At 43.9% G+C, this 14982-nt stretch overlaps 1 protein-coding gene across 9 annotated transcripts in view; it reads right to left on the bottom strand.

The window, feature by feature from the left end:
• Positions 1-14982, bottom strand: part of LOC129190811 (latent-transforming growth factor beta-binding protein 4) — a 39561-nt gene that overhangs the window by 21572 nt on the left and 3007 nt on the right. For 4 of the 9 annotated variants that reach the window (XR_008573085.1, XR_008573084.1, XR_008573083.1 and 1 more), the window contains exons 2-7: positions 14252-14316; positions 12306-12693; positions 9105-9286; positions 1095-1337; positions 950-1029; positions 696-866 (exon numbers count right to left, since the gene is read on the bottom strand). Coding sequence is in view for 6 of the 9 variants with exons in the window: in XM_054793437.1 (XP_054649412.1) it covers positions 696-866; positions 950-1029; positions 1095-1337; positions 9105-9286; positions 12306-12693; positions 14252-14316 (1129 nt within the window). In the remaining 3 variants the exon portion in view is untranslated. The other 5 variants (XM_054793438.1, XM_054793436.1, XM_054793439.1 and 2 more) reach the window with 5 other exon arrangements.

The raw sequence follows: 14982 nt of genomic DNA on the forward strand, positions 1-14982 counted from the left end.
ATGGCTAAATGAACTAAAATTCAAATATAAGGCGTTCAGAGGACGCATTCAAAGATGTGACGGTATGTAGTATTCTACACTTCTACCAGGTGTCAGAAATGTTACAGTAATGTTGCGTAAGACACACAAGCACCAGACTTGATCGCCGGAACAACAGGCTTTTTATTGCAGGTTTGAATGACCTCACGACAGGCTCGTTAATCCCTAACACGGGCTACTGTTGCGACTGTAAGAATCGCCAAGTTAAAGCACAACTCTGAACCCCCAACGTTTCTTCCTGTTCACCCCCAACTCATCTCCCTGACCACCGGATACACGAGTCTTATTTATGTCATAAATGGCTTATTTTCTCTTATTATGGCTACTATATTGGGCAATACGAGTGTAAAGGTGACTATAGGGTGTTATTTCATGTCTACAGGGCTCTAACAATGGTCAAAAACTTACATAGAAGTCTGTAAACAGGTTTCCTATGCTACAGAAATATTCCATTTATAAATAAGGAATCCTACTTCACGGCAATGTATTTATCATGGGCCGGGTCTGGAACGCAGGATTACTGTATAACATAAACTTTTAAATGCCCACAGAAAAGTGGATGTTTTGCTCCCCAGTCAGCAGTATGATGACCTAGGGGCTTTGCCCTAGTCCACCATCATGCTCTTAAAAAGACGAGAACAAAGTGAATCTCTCACCTGTCCGTCTTTCACCTCTCTGAAGCAGTACTTGAAGCCTGTGTGTTGGGTGTAGACATCACCTCTCACCGTCTGGGCCTGGACCTCCACCCCTGCTGGTGCAGGAGCCCCCGCGGATCCCGAGACCGTGCCTGTTGAGAGCGTTTGAGGCACGGGGATGAATCCAGACACCTGCAGAGTGAAAGATGGACACTTTGTGGACACAGAGCTAATAATACTGACCGCACGTGCCATCAGCCAATCAGAGTACTGACCTTCATCACTTGGTGGACCTTCACGCTGGCCTCAGGGGGGTGCTGCACTCTGACCTTCACCATTGAGCGACTAGGAGCTGCTGGGAAAACAGAGTGGTCAAAGTCGTGAGGACCAGTGAGTGCGACCAAAGAGAATCTAACTCACATCCAGGCCTCCCTAACTCCTGGTTCTGAGCTCCCAAAGGCAGGAGAAACTCAGACTGGGTCAGGTCCTGATTGGGTGCCATGACTGACAGGCCGGCAGACTTGACAACCTCATTGGTGGACGAGGGGGAGGAGGTGTGGGTGACTGGGATCTGGCAGAATTTTCCAGTGAAGTTTGACGGGCAGAGGCAGCGGTCCTTAAGCAAGCAGACGCCGCCGTTCTTACATAGCAGAGGACACAGAACTGCGGAAAGAACCAGAACAACACGTTTGGATTATTAGTGCATGCCAGGATGAAATGGCTGCCATGCGGTTGCTATGAGACTCCCAAAAACATGCGACGGAAGGAGATGTGTTGATTTAAAACACAGCCCGGCCCGTCCTGGTCCAGAGGCCACTGGGCACTGGGATCCAGCCAGCCAATTCCTACTTCCTGTGCGACAGGAAGTGCTGAACCTGCTGCTAATGAGCCGATAACACTCTGGACAACTGCAGCAGACAGGAAAAGTGCAGCTTTTTTTGTGTGGTGGTGTACAGTACTACAAACATATTGCATTTCAACGTTAATTTTCATTCAAAGACTTTCCCTTCACCTTAAATCAACAGTTTGAATGCAGATGATGCAGTCATCGACTTCTTCCCTCAAGGACATTGCCTTGTAATTTGCTTTGACTGTAACTCTCTGTCTGACCTTAGCCTTAAAGATTACAGCTAAAGAAGCCACTAAAGAAGCCAGCCTTCAGTAGTGGTGGGCAGATCGATTCAAATATCAGTAGCACAAATCTTATTCATGCCTTAAATGGCTTATTTTCTGTCATTATGTCTACTATATTGGGTAATGTACTGTAAGTGTAAATGTGACTATAGGGATGTTATTTAATGTCTAGAGGGCTCTAATAATGTTAAAAACACATTGAGAAGGGCGCAAACAGGTTTTCTATGCACTAACTATGAAAATATTCCATTTATAAATAAGACATCTTACTTTGTGGAAATGTACTTATCACGGTCGAGTCTGGAACCAATTACCCGCAATAAACGAGGGATAACTGTAGTTCAGACTTTGAGATTTGATGACCCAGTAAATAAAGTAAACTTTGCTTTGTTTCTGAAACAACAATAACAGCAGAAGTCAAACCTGTTGTGTGTTACAAGGCAGTTTTGGGTGGTCCAAACAATGACAATGTTAAAAAGTTACTCCTACAAGTCCAATGAGCACCTCCAAGGGCGATGGTGAGTCAACTCGCTGTGCGCGACAAATCTTGTTTTCACCATACCAATCAACCAGCCGACCCCCCCACCCCGCCAAAAAAAAACCCAAGATAAATTCTGTTGACCCATGGTGTTGACCTTTGATCTGCGTGACATCATCACCTGCTGGTTCTGGTTCTTCCACGTTCCCAACACTGACTGTTTAAACATTCACACATCAGCAATAAAACATGTGACGCCAATGAAAGCCACATGTCCTCTTGTGCTCAACACATCTCTGAGCTCACTTTCATCACAAAGTCAACCAAACAACCGCTTGACTAACAGCAGGTGGCGCTACCGCTTCTCCTAATCCCATAGCATTGGCACGACAAAGTCAACATCAATTTGCCGCTTTGAGGAGGAACTCACAGACTCGGAAGCCTGGTCCGTCTCTCCGTACCCCCGCCGGCGGTGCTGGTCCGCTGAAGAGCGTGGTCACGTTTCCTCGCTCGCAGTGGTTGATGCATCGCTCGTGGTTGCAGCGCACCTTACAGATGGTCGGCGTGAACATCACCTGGAGCCTCTCCATGCCCCCTGGCCTACCTCCCACCCGGGCCTGCCCATCAGCAGGCAGAGGACAGAGCAGGATGACGACGGACGACAGGAAAAAGACGAGTCTCGGCCGCAGCATGATGGCAGTTGTGGCTCCTCAGTTTGTCTTGAAGAGGCTCAGCATCATCCACACTCAAGAAGGCGAGTTTGAGCTGCTCCACCAAGAAGAAGAAGAAGGAGGAGGACAACAAGGAGGAGGAGGTTTTGTGTGTGTGAGCACAAAGTGAGCGAGCGCTGCTCTAAAAGCCAGGAGAGAGAGATAATTGAAAGCAGTGTGTTGGAGTGGGCTCAAGTCCAAAATAAACGTCAAGCACCGATCCGCTCCATCAGGCCACACAGACACCGCCGCTCTCCTTCACGACTTTCCTGCTTTCTTCTCCCGGTTTCTACGTGGCCTGCTGCAGCTTCTCCCTAAGAAGGCTGCAATAAATAAGCTGACCATCTCCCTGCACGGCTCGGCTCCAGCATGTCAGAGTGATGATGCAAGCCTGGCTTGAGTTTCACCCTTACAAAACATGTTGCGGCTCAAGGAACTCCTTGTGCAGCTCGAGGAAACTCCGGGCGTGTCAACTTTAAACCTGCATGAAGTGATTTATTGGCCACTTGGAGGCCGCTGAAACAAACACAGAGCGTGTGCTGTTTGTGTTACCATGGTGTTGTGTCATTACCAAACGCTCACATGTGGAAGCAGGCTAAGCGACTAATCTGCATACCGTGTCTGCATGCTGCAGGCCCGCTTCTGCCATCCAGGCTTGCTGGACGCTCGTTGGGAGAGGAGATACAAACGCAAGAACAAAGAGGTGATGCAATGTCACAGCGCAGCATCCGGAAAAGTCCTCAAAGAGAGAACAGTCCAGAGCACTAAAGTGAGGCAGGCTGCAGTTACACTACATGGTATCACCATTTTAACTCCCAAGTGGTCCAGTCACTGTAAGCAGGGAAAACCACATGGATTTAAATATCTTCACAAAGACCAAACTATACGCTACTGTGTGTTTACAGACTTGTACGGATAATACAGGCGGCTTTTGTTCTTTTATTTCGCTATTTTTCCTTCATTATGTCTCCTAAGCGTCAGGCTTCTGATAGCAAGAAAAGAAAAGTGAAAAGATAAGTGAAATTCGACATGGGAAAATACTCAGAAAGTGGAGAAGCACCGATCCACATTTGCTGCAAGCCCGGTCCAAATCCCTTAAACGCATTCAGTGACCATCATCTGACAGGTCATTTAATTTAATTTAACTTAACTTAACTTCCATCCATCTATTTTCCATGCCGCTTGTCCTCAATGGGGTCGCCAGGGTATGCAGGAGCCTATCCTAGCTGACTATGGGCGAAAGGAGGGGTACACCGTGGACTGGTCATCAGCCAATGGCAGATCTTATTTAATCTTACAATTCAAAATAAAAATCAGTAAAAGTTATCAAATAAATTAAGTACAAGGAATAAATTAAACCATAATTTAAAAAAGGAGGAAAAACGTCTTAATTTTATTAACTCAAATTAATTTAATTTAAAAATTACAATTAAAAATAAGAAAATAAATAAAATACAAGGAATACATGAAACCATAATAAAAAAGGAGGAAAAACTCCTATTAATATTTGTATTAAATTAAATTTAATATAATATGTCCTTCAAATAAGCTGCCCTGTGTACAGTGTGAGTGACTGAGGGGTTTATTTAGCTGTAGTTTAGCTAAGTTCCGACTTACACTAAAACTCGACTACATCGGCTTCGTAAAAACAAAACTTGTATATAGACTGAAGACCTTATACTAACATTGTGCATGCTGTGTGTGTGTGTGTGTGTGTGTGTGTGTGCGTGTGTGTGTGTGTGTGTGTGTGTGTTTCAGCAGACAGATGTTCAGTCCTAACGACAATGAGAGTGATTGACAGGTAGTGACTATGGGAGGAGGTGGGGGTCAGGCCGCTATAAAAGAGCTTTAAACACACACACACACACACACACACACACACACACACACACACATGTAAATGTTTGTGAGCGCTAATCTCCGCCTGCATTGACAACAAGCGCAGGCTGAGATGCTGACAGGTTATCTGTCTTTGGTTGCTAGGATACAACGAGGAGGTGAGGTCACACAAACCAAGACAAAAAAGTTTAGATTAAAGTGACTCTGGCATGTTTCCTGTCCTGATCTCGTCTACTAAATCATATTTCATTTCCTGTTTCCTTCCCATCACAAGGCAGACACTTCCTGGTTGATAGCGACAAACCGTGGCTAACTTGAATTTGTGTTCGGCCTTGTTCCTACCATGTGTATGTAGTCTTGTGGGACCCTCGTAAAGAGCACAGGGACAGTTCTTTATAAAGGCGTCTTGTTCCTGCGGCTGTTTGTGTATGAGCTCATGTCCTGACACACTTAGTGAGCTGTGAGGTCCATAAACAGCCGAGCAGCGCGGAAACACTGTGAGCATTATTGCTGCACCGCCATGCCACACCTCCGAGGGACAACAACACGATCCACGCCAAGATGTCCAACGCTAGCCTTCAAACAGACAAGGTCAACAATCACCAAAAGCAAAGACAGCGTCCATCGCCCCTCAGCTTGATGCAACAAGGTCTTTCATGAAGTACACACAACTTTTATTCAACGTGTACGACAATTCTGAATTCAAGCAAAGGTTTCAGGTAAAGTACACCTCTAAAGTCAAACCTAGACGTCAGCGTACCTCCCGAGAGCTCAGTTCGAAAAGGGCGAGTAATTGATATAAATGCATACCGTACTTTCGCGACCATAAGGCGCACCATATTAAAAGGCGCAGTCTCAGTTACGGGTGCTATTTCTGTGTTTAACACATACATAAGGTGCGCAGTATTATTGGGCGCAGGCATGGTAAAACATACGCTAGCTAACAGCTGGGCAAGTTCTCCATCAAACACGGCAGGTTCCCTCTTGTCATTGTCAGAGTCAGTCTCGTTGCCGTGTGGCTCCTCATAAATGATGCCGGCTTTTGCAAAAGCTCGAACAACAGTGCAAGCAGACGCGTTAGCCCAAGCATTCACAATCCATTCACAAATTGTGGCGTAACTCGCTCGCCGCTGCCTCACACTCTTAGTAAAGCTGTGTTCACCATCTGCCATCCATCGCTCCCACGCCGCTCGCAACTTCACTTTGAACACCCTGTTTACACCGATGTCCAGCGGTTGGAGTTCCTTCGGGCCACCTCGCTTTGTTTCCGCGGAAACCCAGCTCCGTCTTCTTCACTTGGCGAAGCTCGTTTTCCTGCTCCTCCACTTGCGAACCATGGATTCTCTCGTGGCTGCTCGATTCCCATGTTCCTCCGCGTAACTGATAGCTTGCAGTTTAAACTGTGCTTCGTAAGCCTGTCTCTTCGTAGGTGCCATTTTCGGGAGGTCCTTAGCCAAACCCATGTTGTTTTGCACAATGTACATACCGACACTATATACCTACTGGGGGCGAGCCTTTAGCGTCCTCTTTCAAGCGCACCCTTCCCCCTTTCACGTCCGCATGCTGTCCTCAGTCACATCAGCCTTTCTTCTACAGCATATAAGCAGTGTGTCGACAGGAAATGCTCCCAGTCAGTCAAGAGGAGCGCTCATCAAAGTCACACATCATTTACTCGGTGCACACATAAGGCGCGCCGCATTATAAGGAGGCCTGTCTATTTTGGAGAAAATTTTGGAGAAACTTTTAAGTGCGCCTTATGGTCATGAAAATACGGTATTTTTGACACACGGCTCCCCCTCCTGCTAGCTTGACCTTCTCCAATTTCAACATTTGCAATAAAAGTGAGTGTACTCATTATTACATTAGCTTCAGCCCCGGAACGGTCCCCTTCTCTCTTCAATTGCCATTGTTCACTCGCGACACAATCCAGGTTTAAGCCCTAAATATACGTCACGCACTTATTCAACGACATTTACAGTAAATGTATATGTGCTCACCACTGATGAATGATTACGTAAGACGATCCATCAGCAGTCACAGCACACAACTATGGTGCGTTCAATGACCGCCAAACAAGTTGGGAAATCTCAATGATTAATGAAAAATCCTTATCAGGCAAGGATAAAAACATAAACATGTAAAAACGGTGGTCTTGCTAACAGTGGTACATTTCACCCGTAGTATCATGTACTGCTTTTATAAATGATGACCTATTTATGGTAAATGGGATGAGTCGGCCTATTGTGATGTGATAGTATGTACTATCATCATTTTTTAAATTTGCTACAGTTTCTCAAATTTTTTTCCCCTCCCGATTAGAAACAGGAAGTTCATCCATTTTCTATGCCACTTGTCCTCACTATGGTCACAGGGTTATGCTGCAGCCTATCCCAGCTGACTTTGGGGGTGAGAGGCGGGGTGGTGGCCAACCATTCGCAGGGCACATATAGACAAGCAACCATTCACACTCACATTCATACCTATGGAGAATTTAGAGTCTCCTGTTAACCTAACATGCATCTTTTTGGAATGTGGGAGGAACCCCACGCACGGGGAGAACGTGCAAACTCCACACAGAGATGGCCAAACGAAGACACAGATCTTCCAGATCTCATGACTGTGTGGCCAACATGCTATCGACGAGGCCACTGTAGAAACAGGAGAATGGAGAACGGGTAGGATTTTTAAAAAAACTCTGCTTCTCCCTACTCCTTGTTGGACATGTTGAATTGTGCAAATGCAAACATGTAATATTGCTCAGTCTAACTTGTATAGCAGGTTTGAAAGAAAAGAACCATAATCATAACCCATTGTTTAACCCCGGAACAGACTATTTCTATTTCCATGATTTCCTACGGGACTAATGACCAGGGGTGTCCAAACTTCTTCTACCGCGTATAGAAACATTCCAGAATGCTTTGATATTATTAAACTTTTCACCACTCAAAGATGGCCGCCTCTCCAGGGCTTGCGCACAAAAGCAGGAAGCGGTTAATGTTGTAATCACATTGCAGGGATCAGGGCTGAACTGTGTGACCATGTTCACCTTATCTGAAGCCCCCAAAGCAGCATTCCACTGGCATGACATCAGCAGCATTTTGTGTGTGTGTGTGTGTACGTGCAGTGCAGTGCATCAATCATCAAGTCCATATCAGCTTCACATTGGCTATTTGACAAAATAAGGATTAGGAGCTCCGACCTGGCTTGAACACAGTACATGTCTGTTAGCTTAGCGTCATTCGTAAAAGATAAACATGCATTAGTGCACACATTGAACATACACAATGTTACACATTAGGTCAGTGGAAACCTTTTATAGTCTGCTGACGTTAGCAAATAATAATAACATCACTGTAATGCACATGCCAATCTTCAGACCATGTATGGTACTTTTACTAAGACTTCCGAAAGTCGTGATGCGAAAAAGTCACAGTTCACAAGATCTCGTGGAAATCTCGTGCAGTTCTCCTACCCGATGGATAACTTAAATAACGTTAATAACTTAAAACCACACCAACCTTATAATATGGCGCTTCCACGACATGTAGAACAAGACTACAGAAATCACTTGCAACTAACTGGCGCCAGACCCGACTGTCTTAAGTGGATTTCCTCAAAGTAGGATTCCTTCTATATAAATAAAATACCTTCGTAGTTAGAGCGTAGAAAACCTGTTTACAACCTTCTAAATATGTTTTTAACAATTATTAGAGCCCTCTAGACATGAAATAACACCCCTATAGTCACTTTTACACTCATTGTACCAAATCTAGTAGATATAAGGTAATCAGAGAAATTAAGCCATTTACGACATACGGTAATAAAACTCCTGCTTGTGTGTGTTGCAATAAATGTGTTCCGGACGTGTGGACAGGAAGTGACTTTGGGGGTTCAGAGTTGAGTTTTAGCCGGATTACCGCCACAACAGTTGTGCGTGTTATTATAATTATTATGTCGGTTGGTCGCGTTTCTGTTCCTGACAGCTAGTGAGCACTATAGAATACTGCATATTGGTGCCTTATCCTTGTATTTTAGATCATTTAGCCATTTATACTTGAAATTATACTTGAAAATTCAAAATATGTAACATTAACTAAAATAAGCATATGTTTTGACTAAATAAGCACGATTTATTATGATTTTGAAAAACCCTGATACAGTGAAGCCTCGAAATTTGAATGGAAATGTGGCAAGGGACGCCTGTACAACATTTTGAAGTTGAATGTAGGATAGGGCCCCTTCAAAGTAAATGGGCGTGCAATACTTTACCTGCAGCTGCAGCGGCAGGTACAGTGAGGTTTCCCTCCCCAGCGTTTAACGTCTTCAGCGATGACGCCGAAGCTCTGAGTTTTTTCTTCTCCTTTTCAATGTGCTTCATCAGGACGGCGGTCATCTTGTCCCTTCTTCCTCCCACGGTTTTCTTTAGCAGGACGGCCTGGGCCTCACGCAGACTGTCAAGCACACGCCAATAAAAATGCCTCATAATGAAAGAGTATGCACACGATGTTCCTCTTGCTGGAGCTTTCAAGTTTATTTGGCCTTCGTGCTGTGTCGCAACCAAAAGGCTTCATTGGCAGATGGAGCTGGCGGGTGGAAAATTAGCAGACTTGAAGTTTATTTGAGGACTTTAATAGAGTCAGTGTCAATTAAATAACATCAAATGCAGTAAAAGAGTGGCTGAGGTGCACGTGCGAGAGATAGATCACTGCTTGTATTGCTGGCTAAATCCTCACAGCTAGCATTCTCTCATACAAGTTAATACCGTATATCTTTGACATGAAGACTGAGTGGTACAAAAAGTGGGTATGCAATATGTAATGCACATAGGGGCACCGCGCTAGAAGGGGCACCAAAGCGATAGGCAGGATTTTTAGGAAGTGTTTTTGTATGAATTGTGCTGTATAATTATACCTGTAACTACATTATTCACGTACTGTAAGTCAAACAATGAACTAAATAACATATAATTACTAGGGTTGCGAACGATAAAGCGATGCAAACGGATATCCGGTTTGACAAACGAGAGATGCGGCCCCGTCGGTAGCAGCCTCAGGGACCACACTGGAAAACACTAAAGGCATACAGACCCATCATCCACCAGTATGAGCCTGGAGTTTGTTTTTCAGAGAGAAGATTATACGTCGCTGTTTGATGTGTGTTATGTGTGTTTGATGTGTGTTGCACCCTACAAATATGCACATTAGCACTCATTAAGGTCATCATATCTTACCTCTATGCTTTCCCACATGTTATCAGCATTTGGGACCAAATATGAGGTGAAAGAAAAATGGGGTAAATACAGTATAGTAGTCTATATGTGCAGCGTGGGAGAAATGTAGATGATGCGTTCAAGGACAATCGAACAAACAACATAAACATGCAAAACTGGGGGATTTCTAACTGTATATTGTTTTTGGAATAAAATAATGGCCCATATCGATGTCATTATTTTTTTAATCATTGCGCCTGAAAGTTTCCCTGTGGCAGCCCGGTGGTTGGGGACCCTTGCCTTACAGCAGGGGTCACCAACGTTTTTCCTTGTGAGAGCTACTTTTACAAAATGAAAATGGCCAAGAGCTACTCATTTTTGTAGCATTTATTTTCAGAGCTTATTTTAAACCCAAACAAAGCGAATATGCTTGTTTTACCAGAACATGAACAAAATGCTGGTGTCCACAACTCACATGTTGTATTTCAGAATGCATTTCTTTCTACTGTTCTTTCATTATTAACTGAAAACCTGAATGAAAAGCAGGCTCGCGGGCACCTCATGTGGTCGTGGGGGGCTACCTGGTGCCCGCGGGCACCACGTTGGTGACCCCTGCCTTACAGCATGCTTGATGTGTATGATATGATTTTTATACTTTTGAAAATACTGTAAGAATGCTACTTTTATAGAATTCGCTTCTTTATTTATAATGTAAGATTAATGTCTACATCAACAAACGTAAACGTAGAATCATATCTTTTATATACTGGATGGAATCGTTCTGTTTATAAAATATATCGATTTTAAATCGCGTTGTAACCCGTGTGTCTAGATGCGTCTCGAATCGTCTATCACAGAGATTTATATCCCTAATAATTACATTGTAAATACGCTGATCACCTGCTGTATTAAGCAACATAAAATAAAAGTCTGCAATGAAAGTCTTATCAATAATAAGTCCACTAATATCTGTTAATGACTTTTACCATTATTAGAGCCCTGCAGACATGAAATAACCCCCTTATAGTCACCTTTACGCTCCTATGATTCTTTGTTTCCGCCACATTGCGCAACACTGATGTGGAGGCTACAGGATCACTGCAGGGCCACAAGAGACGGCCGCCGGTCATAGAATAAAGCAGGCTACGAAGCTAACTAGTTAGCCTCCAATTTATTTGTTCTAAACTTAAGAAAGTGTTTCAAACAGAAACACAGAGGGGAAGAAATAAAAAGCAAAAAACGTACCACTTCCACACGAAATGGAATGTAATTAAGTATTAATACATCTATAAAGGGTGGCAGTTGCCCAGGAGGTGGAGCAGGATGCCCAGAAACCGGAAGGTTGGGCGGTTCGATCCTCGCTCCCTCCACCCAGTCACTGTCATTATGTCCCTGGGTAAGACACTTGACCCACCTTGCCTCCAGTGCTGCCCACACTGGTGTATGAATGCCAATGAATGTTTGGTGGTGTTCAGAGAGGCCAAAGGCACGAATTGGCAGGCACGTTTCCGTCAGACTACCCCAGGGCAGCTGTGGCTACAGATGTCGATTACCACCACCACCAGGAGTGAATGAATAATGGGTTCACTTCATCGTGAAGCGCTATAAAATCGAATCCATTATTATAAGATATTATACTAGTAGCTATTTGCTTTGTCATCTGTAATACAAAAGCTAAGATGTGGATGTTTTGTTCAGATAGCTTAGCATATATTGACTGACCTCCATTGGATTGTTTTTAGTATATGTATTTACAGTATTGTATCAAAAGTATCAACATGGCCCTTCCGCATCTTTGAATTTTCCATATGAAAAAAGTTTGGACACCACTTCTATCCGTACCAAAGCAGAGTTTAGAAGCTGCTCTTCATGATCAACCAAGCTCTTCTTCAAGTATTTTTATGTTCATTCCACAGATGCAGCCTCGCTTTGAGTCAACACAGAGCAGTTTTATCCGTCCTGAAGTAAAAAAACAGCCCGGGGGCTGCTTGGACTCCCACGGTCTGACCTGACTGAGGCCAAGACCTCTGACCTCAGCCAGGCCGACCTCCTGCTTGAGTCTGTGTTGGGAGTTGGACACGTCAACGTCTCAACTGACTCAGAGCTGGGAAAGTGAGAGTGAGCCTAGTTGTTACTTATGGAACAGAGTCTCGACTGAGGAGCTCCACCTGCTGCTTCAACATGGAAACTGCAACAACTGTTGCTTCAAAAAGAGGATGATGATGGAAAGAATACAGAAAGACAGAAAGTTGATGTCTCACCTCAGAAAAGTCTTCTTTGCAGGTACAGGCTTCATGTCCACTTTCCTCTCGTCCTCCAGATGAGAGTGTCTGCTCTCTCTGCTAGAGTTTAGATGTCCCTCAGCTGAGAACTTGACCTCCTCTCCCACCTGAAGACTTCTCTTGTTGTCACCTTCACCTCTAGACCCTAAGAGTCTCACACTATTACCTTCTGGAGGTTGTCCAGCCGAGCGTTGAAGATCTTTAGCTATGTCTTCAGAATGGCTGGAGGAGGGAAGACTCAGGTGCTGGACGGGACCTGTCTTTGAGATGAAGGATGCGCCACTGGATGGTGACATCATTACCTTGGAAACCACACACTGACCTTTTGGACATGAGGCAGTGCCACGGCAACCAGGGAGACACCTCCCTGCAGGAGGAGGGGATGTAAGGTGATTAATACAGTGTATTATTAATAATAAATAGAGGCTTATACAGACATAAGCCACACCAACTTACAGTAAACAATTCCACCGTACCAGCATCAATATCTGTGTGTCTACACTGTACAGCTACAGCAGGGGTGTCCATAGTGCGGCCCGGGGGCCATTTGTAGCTCACGTCTTTCTTATTGGCCAGCGGCACATTCTAAAAATATAATTTAACAAGAAAACTAAAAAAAATAAAAAGTAAAAACAGCAAAAATGGAAAAATCAGCAGTAATTTTACAAGAATAAAGTCAAAATATTGAGGGAAAAGTCATAAACTAATGAGAAAAATACATTATTTTATGACAATAATGTCATAATGTTATGAGGAAAAAGAAGAAAAAAGTCATATAAAGTATTTAGAGGAAAAAAAGTCACAATTTTATGAGAAATTCGTAATATTATGGGGGAAAATAATGTCATTTTAATAGTGTAGAGTTGAAATATTAAAAAAGATATAGGTTTTTTTTTTTTTTTAAAGAGACACAAACCAAACAAAAACATCAATTTCTATGCCGCTTAATCCTCACTAGGGTCGCGGGAGTATCCCAGCTGACGGGGTAGAGAGGCGGGGTACACCCTGGACTGGTGGCCAGCCAATGGCAGGGCACATATAGACAAACAACCATTCACACTCACATGCATACCTATGGACAATTTAGAGTCTCCATTAACGGTTTTTAATGTTTTTAGAATGTGGGAGGAAACCGGAGTACCCGGACAAAACCCACACACGCACGGGGAGGACATGCAAACTCCACACAGAGATGCCCAACCGAGATTCAAACGCAAATCTTCCACATCTGAAGACTGTGTGGCCAAAACGCTAACCACTTATCCACTGTGCGGCCCAAACGCTAACAAATTAAAGGTGTCATTTACCTAATATTAGGTTGGGGAAAAAGTTATGATATTATGATCATAAAGTCATAATATTACAAGGTTAAAACTTAAAGATTTTTTAAGAAAAAAGTTTAAATATTTGGGAAAATTAAAAATAAACAGCAAAAACAGGAGAAAAAGACTAAAGCTGATAGTAATAATATGCTATATTACCTACTGCATATCACAAAGCTGAGATTAAATATATGCAACTTCTTAGCATATCTACATGTACATGTGTTGGCTTAGAAAAAATCTAAGTGGCCCTTGCATCCTTTCATTTTAAAGTAGTGGAGAACGCTTGGACACCCTTAGTCTACAGTGTGAACACTGTGTGATGTGTACCGCATGTGTGTACTGTATATGAGAGCAAGCAGGTGACCTTATCGAAGTGTGTTTTGGCGGACATGCTGTTCAGTGCTTGTACTTACAGACGTGTACTTTGGTTTTATTTTTGTTGTTTTAATGTCTCATAAAATTAAATTAAAAAGCGCTGTGTATACACACACACACACACACACACACACACGCACACACACACACACGCCACATTACCAATGAGGGAAACAGGAAATTAAGAAAGCGGGCGTGGCAGCCATGTTGGAAGTTAATACTCACGTTTGACACACCTGCTGGTTCTGATCCATCGCACCTGACAGCACCTGTCGGCACATGCACCTGATCTACACAAACACACCACGCACACAGAGGGAAGTGTTCATGTCAACATGAGGTCGTCAGCAATGAAGTCACTGGTCTGACAGATTATTACTTCAAATGACAAAGAGGACACATCATTTCCGTGACAACAATGCCTTTTTTTGTTGCGTTTTCTTCCACAAAAAGCCCTTCGGGGAAGTCAATTAGCAGATCAACGCTAACTTCGTGCTCCTGAGAGAAAGTGGCGGGGCGGCGTGACCTCGCAGGGGTGTGCGACAGGAAGCGCGCGGGTCAAACTGGACTTTTGTTGGTTTGCGCCATCCGCTCGCACGTGTTGTTGACGCAACGAGTGGACTGCATGGCACACGAGGAAGTGGCACACACCGAGCGTCAGCCAGAGGGAGGACGCGACCTCTCTGAGGATTTAATCATTACTCACAGTGTGCTGCTCGTATTGTAGGGAGGGGGCCTGGCGCACGCGCGCGCACACACACACACACACACACACACTCAATGATTTAAACATCAGTCAAAACATGTCATTGTTGTGAGGGGTTAATATGACAAAACAGTGAGCAGTGTTTCAGTCCACATGCATTATTCCTACTTTGGCATAATACAGTAGCTCGCAAAAGTGAGTACACCCCTCGCACTTTTACAAATATTTATTTTCTCATGGGACAATACTG

The sequence above is a fragment of the Dunckerocampus dactyliophorus genome, chromosome 12 (assembly GCF_027744805.1).
Source record: "Dunckerocampus dactyliophorus isolate RoL2022-P2 chromosome 12, RoL_Ddac_1.1, whole genome shotgun sequence".
Classification (NCBI taxonomy): Eukaryota; Metazoa; Chordata; class Actinopteri; order Syngnathiformes; family Syngnathidae; genus Dunckerocampus; species Dunckerocampus dactyliophorus.